A 27,236-nucleotide genomic window follows, 5' to 3' on the forward strand; every position below is an offset into this window, starting at 1 on the left:
GAATGAAATCAGCACATTATCTGATGTTCAATTCTTACAAGAATCTGTCTTACAAGGATTAGTGGTAGGAATTTTTTTTCATGAGAGCAGAGATTTGTTTAGTTTTCTATTACTTCTCTGGCACCTAAAAAATGTCCAGCATAGGCATTCAAGCATTGGGTGAACAAGTATACTCCCCAAAAAGTAGTGCAATGTAATCTCACAGTCTGTGCCCAGTACTGACTTCACTACTCTTAATTCCATATTAACCAATGCTTTTTAGATGTTTTCTAACATCTGTGAGATTACAAGGTGAATAAAATTCAGGACCCAGGAGCCTGGGTGGCTCATTCAGTTGAGTGTCTGACTTCGGTTCAGGTCATGATCTTCTGGGTTGTGGATTTGAGTCCCACATCAGGCTCTATGTTGACAGTTCATAGCCTGGGACCTGCTTTGGATTCTGTGTCTCCCTCTCTCTCTGCCCCTCCCTGCTCAGACTCTCCCTCTCTCTCTCTCAAAAATAAACATAAAAAAAATGTTTTAATAAAAAAATAAGGCCTGAAAAAAGCAATTATTAACTGCCTTTCTCATTAAAAATAGCTAATTATAATTGGTAACTTAACTCGGTTGTAGAAATGGTACTGGAAGAATAGAGCAGGAAAGAGCATGTATACATGAGGGAAAGTCTACGAAAGTTCTGTCCTGTACTTCTGTGAAAAGTCAACAGATAATATCTCAAATTAATAAATTCTAAATAGTGACACATTTTATTTGGATAAATGGAGGTAACAAGTAGATGTAGCAGCTTGTAGCAGAATCAGAACCTGCCTTTTAATTCTGTCAGAACTGAAGGGTGAGCGTACATAGAGAGTGTACCTTGTGTGGGAAGGCAGAGTGTGGGACTCTGAGTTATCATGATCAGCTCTGCAGTAGTATCTGACTTCTAAAACCATCTCCATAGAACACTTTGATCAAGAAAGGCATTTTTAGGGCTCCTAAGTGCCTCCGCTGGTTAAGCGTCAGATGCTTGACTTCGGCTCAGGTTGTGATCTGACCGTTTGTGAGTTTGAGTCCCACATCGGTCTCCCTGCTGATAGTACAAAGCCTGCTTGAGATTCTCCTCTCCCTCTGATTCTGCCCTCCCCTGCTCATGCTCTCTTTCTCTCAAAATGAAGAGAGAGAGAGAAAGCTAGCTAGCTATTTTCTTAAACAACAATAAAAATGATTGATTTCAGGACCTAGCTCAAGTGACTCCTCCCTCCACAAAGTCTCAGATCTCCTTCCTCCTCTCTGGCAATTATTCCTATTCCACTTGGCGATTGGCAAAACTCTCATTGTTACGTATCCTTCCACCTGTGTTGTCTCCCTAGGACTACATGACAACTGCTTCACAGCAGAGCGCTCTTCTCACTGTCTCTGAGGAGCCTATCACAGACCATGTTATTAAACCCGCAAGCTCGGAGAGGTGCCGCGCCCCGGCTCCCCGTTACCTGCGTAGGCGTTGGCCTGCTGCAGAAGGTCAGTGCAGGTGTGTACGTCGGCAAACGCACGGATGCCCAAGCAATTGGTGGGATGCAACTGAGACTGCAGGAAGTCACAGCAGTTCTGCCGAACGTCCATGAGCTGCAGCAAGCTGGCTGCTGGGAGCAGCACCTGGAGGAGAAGGTGACATTCTGAGACCCCAGACCCCTCAGGCGGGGCCTCGTCTCACTAAAGCACCTTTCCAATCATACCACTCCCATGCTCGGGAGGTCTTGCATGGCTCTCCCCTGCCTGTCCAGCTAAGTCCAAATTGCCTTCAGGGCAGCCCCAGCCCCACTTCCCACTGCTCTCCGCTTGGTGGATCCTCGGCACCAGCACATTCTCTATCCCTACATTCCACAGCAGTGCCTCCCAATCAGGAAAAATATATGAAATCTCTGAGGATCTTATTAAAGCTCCAATTCAATGGTCCAGGGTGGGGCCCGAGAATCTGCATTTCTAACCAACATCCAGGTGATACATCCAGGTTGTGCATGCAGCTGCTGGTCCAGAACCATACTTAGAGTAACAAGACCCTTACAGACTGAATGTCCATGCCCTCCTCCCCCAAATTTGTAATGTTGAAAGCCTAACCTCAACAGGCCTGTATTTGGAGACAGGGGCCTATGAAGAGGTGATAAAGGTTAAATGAAGCCATAATGGTGAGACCCTTACAAGAAGACAGAGAGACACCAGAGCTCTCGCTCTCTCTACAGTATGAGGACACCGGGAGAAAGCAACCTTTTGAGAAGCCAGGAAGAGTCTCATCAGCAACTGAATCAGCTGGAACTCTGACCCTGGACTTGTAATTTCTAAAACCAGGAGAAAGTAAATTTCTGTTGTTTAAGCCACTCATTGTGTGGTATTCTGTTAGGGCAGCCCAAGAAAACCAAGATAGATTGGTTCTCCTACTTGGCCACATACTGAAAAACCTGGAGAATTTTAAAAATACTAGTGCCTAGGACACACCCACTATGATTTTAACTTAATGGGTATGAGATGTGTCCTGGACAGTGAGATGTTTCTAAAGCTCCCCAAGCGTGTTAACATACAGCCAAGTTTGAGAAAGCACTTCTCTATGCTGTTAGCATATCATTTTCACTCAGAAAGGCACTGACTAAATTGTTCACTAGTGGGTTCATTACTTAAGCATCTGTATGCCAGGTACAGGTCTAGGCTCTGGGGTTTCATGGTAAGCACAGTAAACCATATCTCTGCTCTTATGGAGCTTACAGTCTACTGGAACAAAATAGTGACCCTCAAATCCCTTGAGATTCAGGCAGTTACAGTGTACTCTCCCATCCAACAGATAAATGGTAAAGACCATCTGTAGATACATTCTCAGAGACAGGAGAGAGGTGTTTCCTTTTAAAAGGTCACTGAACACATGAGTATTTACATAGTATCCTGGAAGACAGAAATAGTTCCTGCTCAGGTGTGTGTGCATGTGTTTTTCCTAAAAGCCAGGGAAGACTGGCTTGAGCCAGAGAGGTGTGCAGCCCGTCAACCCCAGTCTAGTTTCCCTAGGACTTTCCCACAGCTGCCAAAGCCTGCCCTGTGGATCAGATATCCAGAAGAGATGGCACAGTCCTGTTAGACCCCAGCTCTGCTCCCTGCCACCCCCATCCTTGGGAAAAGGTAGACAGTCTGAGGGTGACTTTCCAAAAAGAAATTTGAAAAAAAGAAAAATCATAAGAGCATTATAGTTTCATTGAGGCTGTTTATCTCAGGGCCCCCAACATCCATTTCACCCCTGAACAACCCCCATGTGTCCCAGGCCTTTGCTCTCAGCTGCTCCCCTGGCTCTTAGAGAGACTGTCCAGGCCAGTGTCCAGCTGTTCTCATCCACAAGGGCTGGCCCAGGAAGACATGGGCTGCAGATGCGTTTGTTTTCCTGATTAGGACACTACAAAAGTCTTTTTTTTTTTTTCTCGATTTTAAATTCTAGACCCTGACCTTCTCCCAAAACACATCTGAGCATTCCAGGCAATAAGGCCAAAAACCAAGCCTCCCTGCCCATTCTTGGGCCTTGCCCTGCCACTAGGGTAAACAGCTAAGTTTGCTTAGGGACAAGGGGTTTCCCAGGACACAGGACTTTCAGTGCTAAAACTGAGGCAGCCTTTCCTCACCCCTACCCATAGGCAGAAACCACCAACCTCACCCTCCACTACCAGTGTTCCTACTACTGAGCTGACTGCCTACTCTCCGCAAGGCAATCTCTTCTTTCCTATGAGCTTAACTTCTTCCCTCACACAGCTGAGTTCCAGAACATTCTAGAAAGCATGCTCTTCTCCCTTCTTTCTTCCACTATCCTATTTCCCCAACGGTAAATTAACACCAAGTCCTTAGTGTTTTCTGAGCCGATGGTTCATTCCAGATAAGGATAAAGATAAATTCACTCACTCTTGGGAGTTTTAGACCATAAGGTAGCTCCAAATGTGACCACCTGAACTCAGTCCTCACTAGGCAGCCACCTATTGGGTGGCCCCACTAAGCAGCCATAAACTGGGAACCTCAATTAACCTGTGAGCTTGCTGAGCCTAGCCAAACAGATTCTAGGATCAGATTAGTCGCTGCCTGCTAGAAGTAGAGAACCATTAACCATTCTTGCTGAATACACAGCAGGAAAGGAAAGCTGTGTTTCAAATCCCCAAACGACCTCTGATACCCTAGTGACCCAGCACTAGCTACAATTGACAGTTAGGGCCATAGGTCGACAGGTCATTCTGGTTTGCTGAGACTCTGCCCATTTTAGCACTGAAAGTCCTAAGTCCCAGGAGACCCCTCAGCCCTGAGCAAGCGGGGACAGTTGATCACAGTAGCGGCCAAGAACTTCTAATCAGTTACCCCAAGAACCCTTGCTGGAGAGGAATAATCAAACATTGCCCAGCACACAGTGTCCTCAGTGGTGGGGCAGGCCCCAAAAGGGTCAGGCTAAGAAGAGGCAAGAAAGGGAAAGCAGGCTTTTAAGCCCCACAGGGAAGAGTTTCTGAGAGTCCCATCTGCCCCTAGACTGCATTCCCAGCCAAGCCAAGATGATGGCATGCCAGGGACACACACACCCCTTCCCCTTTGCCCTCTTTTTCACCACAAAGACGGTGGCACAGTGTGGTGCTTAAATTCTCAAGCTCATGACAACTGGTCAAAGAAATTAAATAATAAATCCTTCCCGAACATATTCCTTAGGTTATACTTTCAGTTTCTAACACCTCCCTGCTACCCACATAGCTTTTCCCTACTGTTCACAAAACACACTCAGCAGACAAAAACTGTCAGGCTTCCCCCCTCTCTCTACCGCCCCCACCCCCATCCTGTTTAGGTCCACTCCTGCCCAAAAGCATTCCCAAGATGACTTCGCAAAGGGAACGGGGGAGTGTGGTTTCTCCAGTTGCTCCTTCCCCCTCTTTGATCTTACACTGTGATTAGCTATGAATCAAAGGGCCTTTTCGTCCACTACTTGCTTCATACAGGAAGGCGTGAAGAAAAGTAAAGGAAGTCAGAATGCTGAGGGCAAGGTTTGGAGGCTACAAGATAAGTCACTGCTCAAACTCTGAGTCTCAGGGATAAACTGGGCCCCCATCCACGGGGATCTTGGGGGCTGCACATGACGGGAACAGACAAAAAATCTCCAAAGGCTGTGAAAGAAAAGAGAGCAAAACATTCAGAAAGGTGGCTGTCCTCACTTCCCTCTCCCACATCAACAAGGGCTTTCTGAGGATTTCCTCTTCTCTTATCTCCTGTGCAACGCAACTCTCGCCTCCCTCGAGGGGCAGCAGCAACAGGCTGTGAACAAGAGGCCAAGCCCGGGTTCTCGGCTCGGTGGATTCACTAGGGCAGCCCTGCTTGGCCCGAGGAAGGAGGTGCCTGTAGGAGCCGTTGGCTGGAACCACCACAGGGATGTAAGATGACTCCAGGTCAAAAAGCGTTCAGCTCGCTTCTTGCCATCCTGGTGTTAAAGGTTCTGGGAAAACGGGCCATAGGACGACCTTCAGCCGAGAGTTTACAGGTTTCCCTCTAGCTAGCAAATGGTCTCCCCTCCGTTTTTCACGAGCAGGCCCCGTTTTGTTTTCTCTCTCCCTTGGATAACATGAAAACACAGCAGAGGATATCCCGTCACTGAGTTTGTTTCCTCTAACAAAAACAAAAGGAAATGCCCTGCCTCAGAAAGCACCTACTCCTGGAATTTCAGGGAGGCAGGGCCACTCACGGAGGGGGAGCAATAACCAGAGGCACCAGGTGACAGGCCTAGGCCCCAGACACGCAGTGGGTCTGTCTCTGCCCACACCACACAAAGAGGTCTGGCACAGAAATGTGGTTGGGGCCTCTGGGTGGTTCAGTTAGTTAAGTGTCCAACTTTGGCTCAGGTCAGGGTCTCATGGGTCATGAGTTTGAGCCCTGCATCAGGCTCTGCACTGTGAGACTGAGCCCACTTTGGATCCTCTGTGCCTGCCCCCTCTCGGGCCCTCCCCCACTCACACTCTCTCTCAAAAATAAACTTACAAGCATTGTTAAACAAAAATGTGTTGAGCAAAAAAAAAAAATATGGGGGAGGGAAGAGAATAAGATTCAGAGAGAGGAGGAGGGAGGGAAGATGGGAGGGAGAGGGAAAGTGGTATATAGATGAGCAGGAGAGGCAGCAAAGTGGCACTGTGATCAAAAGTGTCACTCAGAATTTTGACTTCTCCACTTACTAGCCATGTGACTAAAGGCAGATTACTGAACCTGTCTGTGCCCTGCTGCCTCAACGGTAAAATAAAAATGATAACGGTACTGCCTCTGATGCTTGCTGTGAGAATCCAATGAGAGAATACATTTAAAGCAGTCAACGGACAGCCTGTGCATAGGCAGTGCTCAATTAAAATGGTTTTTATTATTATTAATCATCAGGAGCTGAAGTCAAAATTCTGATCATTCTTAACAAACTCAAGTCCCCCACGTCAACAGAGCACAGTGAGATGCAGAGAGCTGGGTTCAGATCTTAACATTACCGCCTGTTCAAATGCTTGGAACATTAGCTTCTTCGACCGTGAAAGAGGGATCATACTAGAATACTCACATTTGGTGGTGATGAAATTAAGTGAAATAATGCATATGAAGTGACGGCCACATGCTTGGCTTTCAATAAGGAGCACTAAGTGTCAGCTATGATGGCTCCTACCGCCACCAGAGGAAGGCAATTCAGTCTCTAGGGTTTGTGTGGTGGGGAAGGGATTAAGGGTGGAGCTCTGGGAGCTGGGTAACCAAGCCCCAGTCTCTGACCCCTGTTTCTCAGGCTTTCAGGAGAGCCCCAGGGCCTCCATACTCACCTCCTCAGTGCCCCAAACCCTCGACAAAGGCTATCTTCACAGCTTGTGAGCAACTGCCTCAGCGGATACTTCACAGCATGAAGAAGCAGCCACATTTTGATCCAAACTTTCTCTTCTCAACTTGTTTTGTTTTGTTTTCTCCTGGGTCACCCCAATCAAACCACATTGTAAGGTGAGGAGGAAAAATGTAAACAAATAGTATATTTCACAAATTCCAAGCAATGCACAGCTCCCTGAAGTTTCCACACTGTGTTTTCCACTGGAGCCCCCGCACATGGCCTGGTCCCCTCCCCACACACACACACGAACACAGCAGGCCCCTCTAGCGGCTCATGCACCAATGGGGACACAGGCATGCAGGCAGAGGAGGAAGGACTGACTGCCCAGTACTCCTTTAAGATGGGGCCCCCACAGCATGTCCTCAGTGATGCTGCCCCCATGACCATCCTCATCAAGGCAGTGATTCCTGGGTACCTCCACCCTGGCCCTACCATAATGCAGAGTACCTATTTGCCCAGCCATGTATCCCACCCTCAGACCATGTGCTCCTTAGCGAGAGGGTCTCTGTGCTCATGGCACTCACAGCGCCCCAAGTGTCTGCCTGGCACAGGGTAGCAAGGTTCTAAGGCTTTATCTATATTAATTCATTTAATCCTCTCACCAACCCTATGAGATTAAACTGCTATTATGGCCATACTACCGATGAAAACACTGAGGCACAAAAAGATTAAGCAAGCTGCTTAGCGTCTCACATCTAGAAAATGGTGGAGCCAGGATTTGAAGGCAGACAGTCTGACAACTCAGTAGAATGGCTACTAATTATGAAAACTGATCCCAAAGCCAGGGTACCAGTGACCGTGTCAGAGAGGCTCTAGGAGAAGGGAGGGAACACAAATCAGAGGTTGAGAGAGTAAGTGTCTTCTCTGGCCAGGGATCACTGAGTCCCATGCCCTCACTTTACAGATGGGAAAACAGACACATGCTGGGGGACAGAGCGAGAACAAGAGCACTCACTCCTGCTCAGTGGTGGAGCTAAGGCTCGGACCCAGGCCTCCCTCCAGACTCGACTCCTGTCTCATCTATACCTCTCCTTCTTTCTCTGCACCTGCTCATCTTCACTGTGGTCCCCTGCCTGCCCCTATAAGGTAGTTTTACAAGAAGCAGCAGGGAAGCCACTTTCTACGGAGGACTCCAATGAGTCTATCTGCTGCTACCTGCCCTAAGAAAATGGTGTGTTTACACGCTACCACTGGGTTAGACCAAAGCTACAAAGATAAATACCTAGCCAGATGATAAGGACCCAGAGTGGAACACCTTCTACTTACCCAAGTCTGTAAATACTTTGGACTTGATGGGGAGAAAAAAGTTATTCAACAAATACATGGTTACAAAGGGAAGGAAAAGCTGGTTCCATTCATACAACCTACAACCTCACCTAGAGTGTGGTATTTGTTGGGGTTGTTGCTGTTGTTGGGGTGTGTGTGTGTGTGTGTGTGTGTGTGTGTGTGTGTTTCAGGGTAGGGGGGTGTTTAGTTTTGTCTTAGTGTCTTAAAACAACACAAATTTATTTTCTTACACTTCTGGAAATGAGAAATCCCAAATGTGTCTCTCTGGATTAAAATAGAGGCTGCATTCCTTCTGAAGGCTCTACAGGCGAATATGTTCCCTTGCTTTTCCTGCTTCTAGAGGCTACCCGCATTCCTTGGTTCATGGCCCCCAGTCTTTAGAGATGGAAACATCAAGTTGAGTTTGTGTCGGGTCACGTCTCTCTGATTCTCTTCATTCTACCACTGTCTTCCACTTCCAAGAGCCCCTGTGACTACACTGAACCCACCTGGATAATCCAAGGTAATCGGCCCATTGCTCATCCACTGATCAACAACATTAATTCCATCTGCACAGTTAACTCCTCTGTGACAGTCAGAATCTAACCTATTCAGAGGCTCCCGGAATCAGGATGTGGACATTTTGGGGGAGGGTCATTACTCTACTACACTATATGATTAATAGTTACTGATACACCCTAATGCATGACTTTAAAAAAAATAATTTACCTCCTATAAATTTTTCAGTTGACATCTAGCGTTGCTCATTAGAGTTGCAAAAGATATACTTTCTTGCATTTTGTAAATCTCAGTACTTACATCACTTTTCAAAGTAAGCAAATGGATATAAGTGTGATGGTGGTTTGCTATCAACCATTTCACATGTTTTTTCCAACACATGTGCTATACTCATTTTATACCAAACATTACTCTGAGCTCACTGTTACTGCCCAGAAGTCATTCAGCTGTTTTGGTTCTGTTGCTAGACCTAAGATGTGAGCACTCCCTTGTCCACTTCCTTCTGGATGAAAAAGACCAGAAACAAACTACAAACGCTGTGTGTTTTGCTGGGTATAAAATATACCTCAGTTTAAAATGGGAAGGGTATAAGACTAGATCACAGTACAATCTGAGAGTCTGTCCAGAGACCAGAGACAAAGGCAGGCTCTACTGACAGGCAGGCTCCGGAGGCCCCAACGCAGCGTGCGTCAGACCCTCAGCTTGCCCACACCGTGAGTACCCTTTACCTTCACAAGCACTCTTCAGCATACCAAGCTAGCCCCCACTCATTTGCAGGCCTCAGCTTAAATCTTACTTCCTAAAAGAGCCCTTCCCAGATCCCCTCGCCCATCCAAACTGCGTCTCCTTGATACCCTCTCATTGTATACCACATTCCCTTCTGCAAAGCACTTATCAAAATCTGGCCACAGACATTACTTGTGTGCTGATTTGATGAGCATCTGTTTCCACCCCCAGACCACAAACTGTGTGACAGCAGTCAGTGGAATCACCACTGTTACCACCACAACCACGGAGCCCAACAAAGTGCCTGGCATATAAGAGGCACTCAAACATCCATGCTGAAGTGAATGAAAAAAATGATCACCAACTCAGCCCCTCAAATACCATGATCCTGGTAAAGGAGGTGGTGTTCTGGGAAGAGGAAGTAGGTATTTTGGTCACTAGAGAGGTATCTGCCTCACGACAAAGAAGGTGGAACTGTGATTCAAAAAAAAAAAAAAGAAAAGAAAAAAAAAATCCTTCAAATCACATGTACCTTCCAGCACTTTACTGAAATGGCAAGGCCCCTAATGACAAGAAGTAGTACGCCCTGTGTCTGTGTTTAGCCCAGGGGTTTGCAGGTCCCAGAATGGGCCACATACCTTCCACCATCTCCCCTGGGGAAGCATGCCAGTGCTGCCTCATGTCCCCACATCAAAACGCACACCTTGGGGTGAAGCAGTGTCTTCGCTGGCTCCTCTTTTCAAGGCTCCAGACGGCTCAGGATGAGGGTGGGGCAGCAAAAGGAGGAAAGGGCACACACTTCACAGCCGCACGCCCCTGCTGAGACTCGAGCCTGGGGCTTGGCACCTCCACCTCTGAGCATGAGTGCTCAGAGAAACTCAGGTGACTAATGTTGAAACAGGAAAAATTTTTAAGAGCCTCACAATCCACACTGAACATCCCTGAGATGAGATGATGACTGGGGAGAAGAGGGGCCCCCAGGTTTTTGGTTCTTCCTGCACGTGGAGTTTGAACCAACATGAGTTAAAGACTTTGCTCCAGGGCCCAAGCTCGTTCAGAGGTATTATGGCTTAGCGGTTACGAGCACGGGTGCCTGTCAGGCAGGCACGGGTCTGAGGGTCGTTCACCCACCTCCAGGCCATGTGACGCAGGCCAAGTCACCTAACCTCTTTGGAGCTTTAGTTTCCTCTCCTGCTACCAAGTGAGTTTTTCTGAGGGTTCAATGAAATGAAGCAAAAATAGTGCAAGATAAGTTATTAAGGTGGAGTTGAGTTTACCTGGACGTTCTCTTCGGTCACCTCGATTTCTGCCGTGTAGATGTAGTCAATCAACTTATTCAACGTCCTCCCATCCACATCCTTGATTTCTATCTTCTTGGCTTTGCTCTCGGACATATCACCTACAGTCCAAAATAAAACCAAAAAGGACTAGAACTTGGTGCTTAACTTTCACATAGCCTCCTGCCCTGTGTTGGCAGTGTAAAAGCGTGGGGAGGCAGCAGAGGGATTTGGGCATGGAGGAGGATGTAACAGCTGACCTCAAAGGCATATCAACTTTTGGTCTGTGATCATCTGCAAATTCAAGGGTAAGTATTCCCCGCTCTGTCTGCTGCCCACTTCCATTTTGAAGGCAAATCTTGTGCAACTGTAACTCATTTAAACAACATTTACTATAAACGTGTACACAGAGGGCCTGGAAAAGCGAACAAGATAGGCACCGGCCCTCAAGGAGCACTGGGTCTAGCAGCGCAGATATATAAAAATACATGAGGTGATAAGAGCTTAATAGAGACATACACAACATACCAGTGTAACAAACATACGAAGTAACACTTATTGAGTGCCAACTATGGCTAAGCAATGGGCTAAGCACTTTAAAGTAGTACCTCTTTCAATCTTGACAACAACCTAGGAGTTTCATTAATATTATCCCCATTTTACAGATGAGGAAGCTGAGGCTCAGGAGGATGGGCATTCATTTTGCCCACAGTCACACATCTAGGAAGGCTGGGGCTGAAACCAGCGAGTGTGACTCCAGAGCCCACCCTCTAATCTCGACCCTCTACTATATCCCAAGAGAGCAGAAGATGCAGCAACAAGCACTGGGAAGCCATCCTAGTAGGAGGTGACACTTAAGCTGGGTATTTCCACAGGCAGCAAAGGTGAGGAAGGCGTGAGCCAGATGCAGGAACCGTAAGTTGTAAAGGCAGGAAAGTGCCAGAAGGATAAATTTGGGGAAGAGTGAGAGGCTGGTAGGAAGTACCGGTGAGAAGAAGCTAGAGAGGGAGATAGCAGCAGGGGCCAGCAGAGCCCTGTAAGCCATGCAAATGAGTTTGGACTTGATCCTAGGAGTAGCGCCACTGAAAGGTTTTAAACAGGGGAATGACATCAACAGATGGGTATTTCTGAATGAAATTTTGGACGCACGGTGGAGGCTGGATCAGAGGCAGGGAAAACAGTTGGGAGGCCCTGATAATAATCCAACAAAGAAAGGACAGAGCCTGTGAACTAGGGCAGCAGTGGCACCAGGCTTGCAGAGAAACGAGGCCCCTTTCCTCAGCCTGCCGTCTCCCCACAGCACCCAGGTTTGTCTAGAGTGAGGCTCAGCCAACAAGGGCTGCTGATTCCAGTAGGAAAAGACGGGCTAGACATGTGTCTTTGTAAACTGAAATAAAGGGCAACTTGACCGCAAGAAACAGGGATTCAGAAGCCCTTATGGGAGTATGAAAACAGAGCCTGGGTAGTTGTTTTTTCTCTGTGGAATTTGTGCACTGGAGCCAAGAAAATAAAGTACAGTACAGCGTGTGGGCTGCAGACGCCCACCTCCAAGCTGCACGGGCAGCACATGATTCCTCCACCAATCTACACTCCCATCCCGACACAGTATGAGATTTGAATGAGTCGGGAAGAGGGAGGAAAATCATTCCAAATCCTGCCCACTCCATCCACTGCCAGACCAGGTAGACCAGAGACATCCACCCTGTTCTGTCTTCTCTCTGACTGCTGGTAGAAGCCAGTTAGAAGGCCTCAGCACAAAGAGCCTTGAAGCAGGACAAAGAGCCAAAGGATAAAGAGAAAAAGACAGTGGATTTCTACTGCACCCATTAGACAGGCTCTCACACTCTCCCTATCTCTTAGGTTTATTCTAAGACACACAAAATAAAAATCTATACCCAAGAAAATAAAAAGTCCAACTCCTCTCTCTAAATAGCTATTAAGAAGTTCATCAGTAAAAGTCCAGTTGATGATTACAATGCATACGATCATTACAGATGGCCAATTCTTAGTTTGAGAACTTGGGCCTTAGAAAAAAGACCAAGAAAAAGAAACACCTGGCTGCAAGAATCAAGAGATTCAGAAGCCCTTATAGGAGTGCGAAACCAGATCCTGGCTTGATTGTTTTCTCTCTGAGGAATTTGTACTTGCGACTCAGATCAGTCAGTCAGTTTTGTAACTTTGGGGTAAACAAGTGGAAACTCCTGAAATTACATGAAACTATCAGTATATTTGGGTTAAAGTATTATTTTTCTGGGGGATAAAAGATCATTCGAATTAGTCAAATGTATAGCAAACATTAGGACACTTTCCTAGATGGTGGAACTTTGGGAGATTTTTTTTCCTGCTTCTTTACATGGCTTCGAAATTTCTAATTTTTTATATTAAATAGGTAAACTTCAATAAGCAAGCGGGAAAACCACATAAAAGAAAAACTATGGCATCAAAAACCAAAATCTATGCTTTAAGAAAGTTCCCTTATAGGATATTCAAAATCTGAATAAATCACACAGACTTGTAATCTCCAAGCTTATTATTTCTTACAAACCAGCAGAAATTACTACACCAAACTGAGGTTCCGGCTTAGAGAGACTCTGAAAGTGGTAGCAGGAATGGCTGCTACTGTGTGCCAGGACCTCTGCTGAGGGTTGATACACGTTATTTCATTCAATCCTGTAACAACCCCAGGTGGTAGATATGATTCCATTTTACAAACTACAGAACTGGCATTTCAAAAGGCATTTGCATATAGCTGTGAGAGAGCAGGGCTGGGATTTGAATCTTGGCCTACCTCTAGACCGCATGTCATTTCTCATAAATCCCTGTATAATTTAAAACTAACCCTAACTAATGACTTTGATAAAAGTATTCCCAAACAAGGCCTTGGTCCAAATTCTGAGGACAACTTAGTATGTAAGACCGAACAAGCAAGAACGGAGAGGGACGAGATTTTATCGAGCTCATTTGCTAAGATATCCTCAACACCCACCAAAGTGCTTGGCATACAACAAGCACTTAAAAAATATTTGTTGGAGGGGGGAAAAAAGGAACAAAAGGGGATTTCCTTTGATATCTCATAATTCCATGGACTCTAGTAATTCCTGAGGGGGAGAAACCAACAAAGGCTTAGTCATTCTTGCTCCTTTCCTTACTTCTACTACTCTGACAAAATAAAACAAAACATGAGCCCTATATGTCCTTCCTGTCTTCCAGGTCAACCCAAGAGCCCTCCTCCTTTGCTTTTCCCAAGAGGCCCAGCCCAACCTCCTCCGACTTGAACTTTCAGAAAATGTGTTAGCCCCTTCCACTTCTTGTCATGTGTCACCATGGATGTCCTCTTCCTCCAATAAGAACATGATCCATCGCTTCTCGGCCTTTTGGCTAAGATCAAGTGTAGAACATGATCCACTCAAGGGCAGATATTTGTTCATTTACTCACTCATCTGTTCAACAGGTATTGAACAGTCCCTGTGTGCCATGCACCGTGCTGGACCAGAGGACACAACGATGAATAAGTTATGGCCCTGCTCTCATGGAGCTCAGTCCAGTGGGGAGAGATACAAGGAAACCAACAATGAAGAAATGTGTTAAATACTAAGAAAAAGGGTTCCACTGAAAGAGTTCTTAAGCAGGGATTCCTGCACCCTGACCTGTATGCAGAATGAATAGTACACAGGAACCCGTGTTTTCTGCTAGGGAGAAGAGAATCCATTGTCTTCCTCAGACTGATTCATCACAGTTAAGAACCACAGATCTAAACTGAGACCTGGAGAAGGAGTCACAGTTATTTAGAAGAGGGAAGAATCCATATTCCAGGCAAAGACAGTAGTAGTGTATATAAAGGTTTGGAAGCAAGAAAGAAGAGGGTCTGTCTGGGCCCCTAAGAGCTGAGTGTGGCAGAAACACAGCAAAGAGAGGAATTGGGGAGACAGGGCTGGAGACAGAGGCAGAGTCTGGACGAACGGAGGCCTGTGGGCCGTGCCAGGAGTTCACTGCATCCTGACAGGAATGGAAAATCCCTGACAGATTTTTTTTTCTTTCAGCTATCAGGTTATGTTAACAAGGGCTCAGACCAAGATCAAAATATTGATTCAAAGGATACTCTATGCTGGTTCACATGGTGGACTGATTAAGCCAATTATTTTCTTTTAGTTTTTAGTATTAAATAAATCTTACTATGATCATTTCTGAAAATAATCTGCATTTAAACATGGCTTTCATGCTATATATCTTTTTTAAATTTTATTTAAATCCAAGTTAGTTAACATATAGTGTAGTAATGGTTTCAGTGCTCATCCCAACAAGTGTCCTCCTTAATACCAATCACCCATTTAGCCCATCCCCCAACCCAACACTCCTCTGTATTTAAGGGTCCCTTAAGGTTTGCCTCCCTCTTATTTTTCCTTCACTTTGCCAATGTTCAACTGTTTTGTTTCTTAAATTCCACTTGTGAGTGAAACCATATGATATTTACCTTTCTCTGACTGACTTATTTCACTTAGCATTATACACTCTAGGTCCATCCATGATACTGCAAAAGTGATTGCCATATTACTTTTTGATGACTGAGTAATATTCCACTACACACACACACACACACACACACACACACACACACACACACTCACCATGTCTTTGTTACCCATTCATCAGTTGACATTTGGGCTCTTTCCATAATTTGGCTATTGTTGATAGTGCTGCTATAAACATTTGGGTGCATGTGCCCCTTCAAAAGCCCCTGACAGATTTTAAGCAGGTGACGGATGCACCAGACTGATACTTTGGAAAGTCACTATAGCTATCGTGTACAGAACGGGATGGGGTTGAAGGAACAAAAGAGGAGGCAGGTTGACTAGTACCAAAGCTGCTGCAGGAAATTAGGTGATGATAAGAGTGACCTGGACTAAAGGAGTAGATTTTAAACTTCTTTAAATCCTCAGGCTGTGCCTTAGGACCTTGGAACTAGACACATCCAAGAACCACAGAGAGCCCAGGAGGGCGAGCCACCCCACATCTCTATCTGGCCAAGTGCTGATGGGCATTAATACCCTGAACCCATATATTCTTCAACACTCTGTTCCTTTAACACCATAAGATGGGGTTGTTTCTAATGTTTCAGACGACACATAGGGACCGACATAAGAGTGTAAATACTCTAGGTACACATAACCCATAGTAAAGAGTAAAAATAGAGAACAAAACTGACTAGGCTATGTTGGTAAAATTAGCTTCCCTACGGATGGAGGCGCTAGATAGGGAGGAGGCGGGGGAATCTCAAGTATGCCCTATTCACAGGACGAGGACGGGCAGAACCCAGCACGGCTGGCCTCTCTAGTCACCGTGCTAAAGGAATGCTGGAGTCTAAGCAGCGCCCATTCCAGATCTCCTCACAACACTCTCCCGTGGGCACTCAGACCTCATGGTCACATTCATTCCAAGTTATTCTGTGCAGGACAATGGATTTTCGACTCGGACATATATGATGCAATCTTACGAAGCCACTGAAATTATGATGTAGATGTGATTTCACTGATGTGAAAATATACTGACCATACACCAGTGGTCCGGTTAAGCATATTTTTACTAAGCACCTACTGCATGAAAGATCCAGGTAGGCAGTGGGGAGACAGCAGTGAACTAAGGTAGAGCTCTTAACTGACTGACCAGAGCAACGAGATACCAAGGAAGTAATGAGATAAGCAGTGATACTAAAGACAAGCACAATGTATGGTATCACAGGAGTAAACAACAAAGGATTTAACCTAATCCAAGGGGATCATGGGAAAGCCTACCTGAGGAAGTGCTGCTTAAGCAGTAATGAAAGATGAATAGGAATTAGGCAGGTGAAGAGGCAGGGGGAAGGACATCCCAGGAAGATGAACTGTAATTTTTTTAAGTATACATATTACATCAACTATGTATATACAAAATGAACTCATTTATATTAAAATTTTATTTTGGCGGGTTTAAAGATTGTTTTTCTTTAGATGGAGAGAGAGTGAACACAAACAAGGGAGAGGGTGAGAGGGTGAGAGAGAGAGAATCTCAATCAGGCTCCATGTTCAGCACAGAGCGGGACATGGGGCTCGCTTCCACAACCCCAGGATCAGGACCTGAGCCAAAATCAAGAGTCAGATGCTCAACTGACTGAGACACCAGCACCCCTATATTAAAATTTTATTTTGTTTCCATATATATTTATAAATATACAATCTGAAAGGACATAAACTATAATCTTATCTAGATGATATGTTACATGACATTTTTCCCGCTTGTCCACATTCTCTAATTTTTTTTCTGCAATGAACATATGTGAGTAGTGTTTGAATAGGTAGATGGGTGGGTAGAAAGACAGACAGATATGACTGGCTAAATGGATGGAAGCATGGACAGTAACCAGATTCAGTGGAAGACGTGAGCTGAGCATCACATTAGACTGTTTTCTTCTTGATTTTTTTCTCCCCTCAATGAGTAGAATCCAAGATCTGCTCCAGAAGCATTCAGATTCTGTTTCTAAAATCACCTTGTTCTTGCCTGGCCACTTCCTCTACTCCAGAGGCAAGTTCATTACCAACAAGTGGAGGCAACACCACAATTCATTGCAATTCCGCACAGATTTCCTCTCTCAACACTGGACCTTCCAAACCACACACACAAGAGAACACTGAGTGGCAGAGCTACTTAGTGGAGTTGCAACCAAATAACAATTGTGAACAAAATGAATTACTTTTTTTTTTTAAATAGAGAGATGGATGAACGAGAGAGGTAAATAAAGACATAAAAACCTAGTTCAAACTAGAGTTTGAAACTACTCCAAAGAGCGTACAGCTCAAAACTTCCAGGTGATGAAATTCACTGGTTTTCACAGCTACGTTTTCCAGGCTGCTAATTCCTGACTCAAGGCTCAGAGTGATGGAAGAAAGGCTTGATTCACTTACCTGAGGCACAGCTCCTTCACACAATAAGCCAAGGGGGGTTCACGGTGTGAGGAACTCTCAAAACACAAGTGCTAAGTTATCCCCAACTATAACCATTCTTCCCCAGGAGAGGCCACATACCGTATTAGGAGAGGGGTAAGGCCTACTCAGCAAAACAGGGTGCCTGCACCCACCTATTCTTAGCAAGCCCACCTTCATTCTTCGTAAGCTTCACTTATTTACTGTCTCCTAAATACCATACCCTGTGGTTGGCTCTGACAATGCAGCAGTGACAAGACATGGTCCTCAAATGCCAAAGCTCATAATCAACTGTGGAGACATTTCATTCATTCATTTAAAAAACATTTCACTCTGGTTGTATACCAGGTGCTTAGGATATGGTAGCAAAAAGGTCCAACAAGACCCCTGTCTTCAAGGAGCTTACAGTCTAGTAAGGAGAGACAGATTTAAAAACACACACACACACACACACACACACATCAAAAACCAACAACAGAATTTTCAGAAAGGGATAAACGTTAGGGGAAAAAAATGTACTCAAGTTATGGGACAGAAAGGGACTGAGGAACCATGGCACAGGTGCTCAGAGGAGGTCCCTCTGAGGAGAAATGTGAGCTGTAATCTGCAGGATGAGAAGCCGCTGATTCAGACGACGTCACAGCACAGGCACTGCAGATGCCAGGACACAGAGAGGAACACAGAGTGATAGTGACCAGACTCACAAGCAGCACCAGGTACCTGGGGAACGGGGAGAAGGGATACCTGACCCAGCCTGAGGGGCTCAGAGGCCCAGCTGGGCTTCAGTTCCCAGGGGAGGTGCTGTGACAGACTCCAGATGGGAAGCTCTGCGGGTTTCAAGGAATTCAGTCTCACATGGGAAATAGTTGGGCAGGGATACTGGGAATGTACGGGAAACAGGAACTCTCTAGAAAGTTGGCAAAAATTCCTGTCTTACTCTCCCCTCCAAGCCCTGCCATCACTTCTCCCAAATCTCTCGCACACTCCTGTAAAGTCTCAAGGTTTGCAGACCTTGCCTGGTAGGAATGGCCAGGGAAGGACAAGCTGGTCCAGCAATGGGCCAGGTATCAAGAAGCCAAGCTCTACTCATTTACTATGCGGTCCTGGACAAGTCTCTCCCTTTTGTCAGCCTCAGTGTTTCCTATCTGCAAAATGAAAGATCAGCGGCCTGGGGATAAGCCCAGGAACCTACACTTCCAAAAGCTCCCCTACATGATTATGATGCATGCGGAAGTGTGAGAAACGAATCAACTCGATGGTTCTATCTCATTTGTCCTCATAGTAGACAAGGGGTTGCATGCCTGGCTGGTTCCGTCAAGTCCTTCATGGTGCAAAACATAGCATCTGATACACCAAAGCTCCTTACAGGGAGTGTTACAGCATTCTCTGTCCTCCCTCCCCTCAGGCAACCACCCAAAACATTCTCTCAGTGGGGCTGCAGCTTTATAATCATGAGTTATTGTTAGCCCCTCGCCATACCTGTGAACATCGCACAGAAGTAGGGGCTGCAGGCTGCCAGGACCACTCGGTGGGCTTCTATCTCGACATCTTCTGCCACAATCATCACGTCACACAACAGCTGTTTACTGTAAAACACCAGTGAGGAGACAGCATGGGTCACAGCACTAACACCCAATCATAGGCATTCAGGGTATTTTTTTCTCCCACCCACATTCTGCAGCAGGGGGATGAACGCATGGACTCTTGCGAGCCCCTGGTAAGCTGGGCATTGGTGCTCTCCTAAGGCGCTCTGGAGCTGCAAATTCAGGCTCTTTCATTTATCTTCACATCTCTGCTCCTCAGCTCTGACTCAAACAGAGGGACAGCAGCTCATATAATGATGGGAAAATCCTGGGGCGGTCAGTAGAGGGACTGAGTGAATGCCAAGAAGCATGGGCATGCCACTGAGATGTGCCACCAGGGAGAAAAAGCAGTGACAATTCCCCAAGGTACCTAATACCTACAAAACAGTGGTAAGAGGACAGCCAGATCAGGAGGACTCAAGTAGTAACCTTCCCACCCAGATTTAACATTATCACCAAGAAGGCCACTCCCTAAAGCTCCAATCACTGTAATTATTTGGGATACCGTAACTACTTTCCAAACAAACTATTTGTTTGTCATCCCCACTATACTGCGAGCTATGAAAGACGCTTGTTTACTGTTATATCTTAAACACCTGGCTGAAACTCTAGCCTAAAGAAAGCCCTCAATTTTAACAAAATAAATAAACTTTGAAGTGGGATCAATCTATACTCATAGACCCTATGGACTACTATGAAGGATAGAAAGGGTGCCACAAGATGTCAATTCAAGAATTTTTCCTCCACCAGCCTTCTGATAGTTAGCATTTATTGAGTTATATGTGCTAGGCACTGTTCTAAGCACTTTTTTATACAAATTATTTCATTCAATCCTCTCTAGAACCCCACAAGGTATGGTTATTGTTATGTTCTATATTACAAAAAAGGAAACTGAGGTTCACAGAAGTTAAGTAACTTTCTCAAAGACACACAAAAAGGGAGCAGTGGAAACAGGATTTTCCCCATCTTCCAGACCCCATCTTCCTAAAGTCTATGACATCCTGATCACCACTAATCCCTCCTACAGACTGAAGCACTAGATGTGGGAGGAAAGACAGGACAAACACAGGTCAACCGTGACCCACTGACAGTGGTTACTCAGTACACAATACTGGATTGAGAAGTCTGAATCATGATTGGGACCCATTTGACAGGGATGAGATGAATAGAAAGAGTTTGGCATGGGGGTGTCTGAGTGGCTTAGTCACTTAAACGTTCAACTTTGGCTTAAGTCATGATCTCACAGTTCAGAGTTTCAAGCCCAGTGTGGGGCTCTGTGCTGACAGCTCAGAGCCTGGAACTTCCTTCAGATTCTGTATCTCATTCTCTCTCTGCTTCTCTCCTGTTCACACTCTGTCTCTCCCTCAAAAATAAATAAAGATTCAAAAAAATTTTAATGAGCCACCATGATTGATCAATGGGAGAGAAGCTACCTATTTGCCATCCCTGGTGTAACATATTAAACCTCTGTTAGTCCAGGACTGCCTGTCAGAGAAAATAGAATCATAAAGCCTGAGAAGGCGGGAGCTGTAATTGCCCTTCCACTGGTCTGTGGAGCTCAGAGAGGTGGTCCAAAGCCACAGAAGGCTGAGTCTTGAATCTAGTTCTGACTCTGGATTGGTACCATAAGGTCCCATGATTGGCTCATACTTAGAAAAAAAATCAGAAGATAAGTTAGTTCCAGTACTGAAAGGTGATCAGGAAAGTTTCAGCATATGGAATAAGGTCCCTGTGAGGGGGCCTCAGGGAAGGGTGACACCTCTGAGCACCAAGAGGCAAACCCTGGGAATGGGACCTCACACTACACTGGACAGCAGACCCTATGGACAAATTCTATCAGAATAAACTATCTCAGCTGGGAAGAAAACTGGCTCAGCCCCTAACTGGCTATGAGAATATGGACAAAGGATCTACCAGTTTTCTCATCTTTCTAAGCTGCCTTGGGACATCCATCATGAGGACCAAATGAGATTGCAGATGCCACCTGAGAATAGGCTAGTTTTTAATCTGGACAAAATGGATTGTAAAAATGTAGTCACAACATCAACAGACTCATCTTGGGCATTTTCATTTCACTTTCATTAATTATTAGGGAGAAAATGAAGTTATCACTACTAGTTGAAAGTTCAAGCAATTTGTCAACTGTATTTCAATTTAAAAGAACTGACCAAAAATGTACAATTTTGTTGTTGTTCTTGTAACCGGTATTTTAATAAGGGAAGCAAAACAGATGGGTCAGAAATGCTGAGCAAATGCTGAGCCAAGTGCTGAAAAGGCAAATGTCAGAAAGGGATATCTTGCACAAACCCAGAGGAGCTGACAGTTCATGAACAAAGGGAAAGAGACAGGAAGAAATGAGGTTTCACAGTGGAGAATCCAGTTAAGCAAAGGCATGAGAACAGTTCTTATGGGCTAGAAGTTTATCTCAAAGCTAGAAGAATCTGGGAAAGAGAAACTCACCCAAAACTCAGTGTAGGCTTTCCCTGGGAATGGTAAAGCTTGTCTGCACACCACAGATACCTCTGTATACCCACTCTGTGTAGAAAGGAGAACCAGCAGCTCTAAAGCACGGAATGGCTCATAAGCATTTCTAATTCCATTTACTAGAAATCCTATAGGATTCTTTTTTTCTGAGCTGTCACACACTACTCCAAAGAACAACCTCAACAAAAGAAAAATAGGGCTATACACTTTGTGATAGCTATCAGGAAGGAGTTCAGGCTGTGGAATGAAACTGACCAGGGTTCATGGCCCCTGGTATCAGAATTCAGATGTGCTGTAAACAAGATAAAGAATAGTGCTAATAGTAAATATTCAGTAAATGTTCATATTTCCTTCTTTTTCCCCTAAAACATTTCATTTAAGATTAGTAGTTAAGGGGCTCCTGGGTGGCTCAGTCAGTTAAGCATCCAACTTCAGCTCAGGCCATGATCTCATGGTCCGTGGGTTCGAGCCCCGCGTCGGGCTCTGTGCTGACAGCTCAGAGCCTGGAGCCTGCTTCCGATTCTGTCTCCCTCTCTCTCTGCCCCTCCCCAGCTCACTCTCTGTCTGTCTCTCAAAATAAAGACATAAAAAAAAAAAAAAAGATTAGCAGTTAATTTAGCCTTGCTAAGGTTAAATTTGAGCTGAATATCAGACATCTAAGGGGTTTGAAGTAGGCAAATGGATTCATGAGTCTTAATTTCAAAGGCGGGAGATGGTTAAGAGCCTGGAGGGAAAAGAAAGAGCCAGCTAAAGAAACAAGAAAGTAACCAGTGAAACAGGAGGAAAACCCAAAAAGTACGGTGTCTGAGAAGCCATGTGAAGAGAGGGCTACAAAAAGTAAGGAATGACCAACTGTACCAAATAAGTAAGATAAGATTAGGGTGGCTAGGTAGGAAAAGTAGGGAAGAAAGTGAAATAGAAAATGAAAATGAAATAGAACATCAAAATGAAAGACTGGCAAATTGGAAAGGAACAAATAAAACAATATTACAGATAACATGATCTTATATGTAGAAAATCCTATAAGAAATTCACTAAAAAAAATATTAAATAAATGAGTTTGAGAAGGTTGCAGGGGTGCCTGGGTGGCTGTTGGTTGACCGTCAAACTCCTGATTTTGGCTCAGGTCATGATCCCAATGGGATCGAGCCATGCATCAGGCTCTGTCCTGAGCATGGAGTCTGCTTAAAATTCTCTCTCTCCCTCTGCCCCACTCCCTGGGCTGTGCTTGCTCGCTCGCTCTCTCTCTCTCTCTCTCTCTCTCTCTCTCTCTCTCTCCCCGTCTCTAAAATAATGAAAAAAGGTTGCAGAATACAAGATCAATATACAAAATCAACTGTTATTTCTATACACATGCAACCAAAAATGTTATCATTAATAACAACCAAAAAATGCTATCATTTATCAAATGATATCACTTATCATTTGATGCCAAAATTGCATCAAAAATAATAAATACTAAAGAATAAATTTAACAAAAGAAGCATGAAATCTATTCTCTAAAATTATAAAACTCCATTGAAAGAAATCAAGGAAGACCTAAGTAAATGGAAAACTTCCAATGTTCAGAGATTGAAAGGCTTACTATGGTAAAGTGGCAATAATCCCCCAGGGGCCCCTGAGTGGCTCACTCGGCTGAGCATCCAACTTCAGCTCAGGTCAAGATTGCACAGTTTCATAGTTCGTGAGTTTGAGCCCCACATAAGGCTTGCTGCTGTCAGTGCAGAGACTGTTTCAGACCCTCTGTCCCCTCTCTCTCTTCCCCTCCCCACTTCTCAAAAATAAATATACATTTTTTTAAAAGATGGCAATACTTCCCCCAAATTGTTCTACAGATTCAACCCAATTTCTATCAAACTCTCAGCTGGCTTCTTTGGAGAAACTGACAAGCTGAACCTAAAATTCATATGGAAATGCAAGGGACTTAGAACAGTCAAAACAAACTTGAAAAAGAAGAGTAAGGTAAAGGACTCATGCTCCCCAATTTTAAAACTTACTAAAAAGCTAAAGACAGCAGAGTAATAACATAAGCAGGGATATATAGATCAGTAGAATAGAATTGGGAATGCAGAAATATACCTTCACATTAACAGTTATTTCATTTAAAATAATTTTTTATCATTGATTTTCAAAATGTTTTTTAATTGATGTATAGCTGACAATAATGTTAGAGAAGCTTCAGGAGTACAACATAGTGACTGGACAACTCTATACACTGCGCAATTCTCACTACGGTGAGTGTAGCTGCCATCTGACACCACACCATGTTATTTTAATATTACTGATTTTATTCCCTATGCTGTACCTTTCTTCTCCATGACATTATTTTATAAACGGAAGTTTTTACCTCTCAATTCCCTTTTTCTATTTTGCCCATTCCTCCACTCCCTTCCACTCTGGCAACCAACAGTTTGGTCTCTGAATTTAGACTCTGTGTCTTTTTTTTGTTTGTTTGCTCATTCACGGTTGCTTTTTTTTTTTTTTAAGATTCCACATATAAGTAAATTATATTTCTCTTTCTCTGTCAGATTTATTTCACTTAGTATAATACCCTCTAGGTCCATCCATGTTGTCACAAATGGTAAGATGTCTTTTTTATGGCTGAGTAATATTCCAAATATATATGACACACATATACATAATGGAACACACACACACACACACATCTTCTTCATCCATTCATCTATCAATGGACCCTTAGGTTGTTTCCATTTCTTGACTATTGTAAATAATGTTAGAATAAATATGGAGCTGCATATATATTTTTAAATCAGTGTTTCCATTTTCTTTGGGTAAATATCAGTAGTGGAATTACTGCGTTTTATGGTATTTCTATTTTTTTAAGTTTATTTATTTATTTGAGAGAGACAGGGACAGTGCAAGTAAAGAAGGGGCAGAGAGAGAAGGAGAGAGAAAGAATCCCAAACTGGTTTTGCACTGGCAGCACTGAGCTCGATGTGGGACTTCAGGCTACAAAGCCATGAGATCATGACCTGAGTTGAAATAAAGAGTTCAACACTTAACCAACTTAGCCACCCAGGTGACCCTATGGTATTACTATTTTTAAAATTTTGAGGAATCTCCATACTCTTTTCCACAGTGGTCACACCGATTTCTGTTTCTATTAACAGTGCACAAGGATTCCTTTTCTCCACACTGTTACCAATATTTCTTGTCTTTTTGATACTAGTCATTCTGACAGGTGTAAGGAGATACCTCATTGTGGTTTTGAATTGCATTTCCCTGAAGATGAGTGAGCTTGAGCATCTTTTCATGTATCTGTTGGCCATATGTAGGTCTTCTTTGGAAAAATGTATATTCAGATCATTTGCCCCTTTTTAATCACATTATTTGTTTCTGGGTATTAAGTTGTAGAAGTTCTTTATATCTTTTGGATATAAAACCCTTATCAGATATATCATTTGCAAATATCTTCTCCCACTCAGTAGGGTGCCTTTTTGTTTTTTTGACGATTTCCTTTGCTACACAAAACAGTCACCTGATTTTTGACAAGGGTGCCAATATATTCAAATGTGGGAAAAATAGTCTTTCCAACAAATGGTGCTCAGACAACTGGATATCCACATACAAAAAAACAAAGAGCCCCTATGTCACATCATATATAAAAATTAACTTAGAATAGATTAAAAAAAACTAAATATAAGACCTAAAACTATAAAACTCTAAGAGGAAAACATAGGGGTATATCTTCATGACTTCAGATTAGCCAGTGGTTTGTTATACAAGACACCAAAACACAAACAACAAAAGAAAAAAACAAATAAATTAGACATCAAAATTTACAACTTTTGTGCTTCCAAAGATACCATCAGGATATCAAAAAGTGAAAAAAAACAACCCAAACAAGGAAAGAAAAGAGACTTGTATCTGGAATATATAAAAAACTTGACTCCTTTTAACTCAATAATAGATATATGACTCCATTTTAAAATGGGCAAAGGATCTAGACAGACATTTCTCCAAGTAAGATATAGAAATGCTCAATGATCATGTAAAAAGATGCTCAACATCATTAACGATTGGAGAAAAATCAAAACTACAATAAGATATCACTTCACAGACACCAGGATGGCTGTAATCAAAAACACAGAAAATAACAAGAATTGGCAAGGATATAACTCGAACTTTCATACACTGCTGATAGAAATGTAAAATGGTGTAGTGCTTTGGAAAACATTCTGGCAGCCCCTCCAAAAGTTAAACACGTAGTTAACATATGATCTAGCAACCCAGTCTTAGGTATATACCCAAAAGAAATGAAAACATACATCCACACAAAAATGTATGCATGAATGTTCATAACAGCATTATTCATAGCAGCCAAATGGTCTCAATATTGCATTCACAAAACGCAGTATTATTCAGCAATAAAAAGGAATGAAATACTGAGACATGCTACAGCATGATAAACCTGTTACCAAAAAAAGAAAAACAGCAATGTACTAAGATGGTTCATTACTATTAATAAAGGCATATATGGCAGATCATTTAAAAAAAAAAAGGATGAGGGCAGAGAAATTTTAGGGATGGCAAAAAGGGAGGTTAAAACTGTCAAAACGGGATAGAAGAGACTCTCTCTCTCCTTTTCAGGAATGATCCAGGGTACTACCTCAAAAAGGACCATATCCCCACTTGGTGGCTGGATGGTAAATCAGGAACCAAAGAGCCATTAGGACTCTGCTGCCCAGAAGCAGCTGCTGGTCTCCCAGAGCAGAGCGATAAAAGGCAAAAGGAAGAGGAGGGCTAGTTGGTTACCATGCCAACAGCCCATTCTCTACCATGGAAGTAAAAAGAATAGAAAACTCGTGAATTGTGTGATTCATAAATTGCATAGAACATGTGTATGTGAACTAAAATAGCTAAGAATGGTAGGAGAAAAATGTGAAAACAGTACAAGAAATAACCCCAGGTCCCTGGAATATTATATAACATTTCATTAGCTTGGTCCCTGGATGGCGAGATGCTTTACCAGGCTTTCATCAAAACAATGCACACCTCTCTCCAGTTCACATTAAACTCACCCAGATCAGTAAAACATCTCTTCAGGCTCCCTTTCTCTCCCTCACTCACACAATTCACTCCAGTTTTAACAATTAGCCATGCCTTTAATACCTTAGAAATTAAAAAAAAATTTTTTTAGTGTTTATTTATTTTGAGAGGGGGTTGGGGAGGAGCTGAGACAGAGGGAGAGAGAGAATCCCAAGCAGAATCAATGCTCAGCACAGAGGCCTATGTGGGGCTCAATTCCATAACTGTGAGACCACAAATTGTGCTGATTAACAAGAGTCAGACGCTCAACCAACTGAACTACCCAGGTGCCTCAGAAATTAAAAGAATTCAAAGCCATTAAATACCTTAGAATTTTATATAATCTTTAAACACTAGAACACAAGCTTCACTGAGAACAAAAGTTTGACCCTCTTATCTACTGTGATATCCCTGTAACTGAGCTCCTCAATACCACCACCACCACCATTACCATCATCACCACCGCCGCCGCCGCCTCCGCCACCGCCTCCGCCACCGCCTCCGCCACCGCCGC

At 43.9% G+C, this 27,236-nt stretch overlaps 1 protein-coding gene and 1 pseudogene across 1 annotated transcript in view; one reads left to right on the plus strand and one right to left on the minus strand.

Annotated features, from left to right (window-relative positions):
- Window positions 1-27,236, minus strand: part of KLHL3 (kelch like family member 3) — a 112,990-nt gene that overhangs the window by 64,793 nt on the left and 20,961 nt on the right. Inside the window, exons 3-5 of the mRNA XM_029941963.1 lie at window positions 19,086-19,192; window positions 10,654-10,775; window positions 1,470-1,632 (exon numbers count right to left, since the gene is read on the minus strand). Of these exons, the coding sequence (XP_029797823.1) occupies window positions 1,470-1,632; window positions 10,654-10,775; window positions 19,086-19,192 (392 nt within the window). The remainder of the gene's footprint in view (window positions 1-1,469; window positions 1,633-10,653; window positions 10,776-19,085; window positions 19,193-27,236) is intronic.
- On the plus strand, window positions 14,012-14,156 carry LOC115295006 (annotated as a pseudogene).

The sequence above is a fragment of the Suricata suricatta genome, chromosome 6, assembly GCF_006229205.1.
Source record: "Suricata suricatta isolate VVHF042 chromosome 6, meerkat_22Aug2017_6uvM2_HiC, whole genome shotgun sequence".
Taxonomy (NCBI): Eukaryota; Metazoa; Chordata; class Mammalia; order Carnivora; family Herpestidae; genus Suricata; species Suricata suricatta.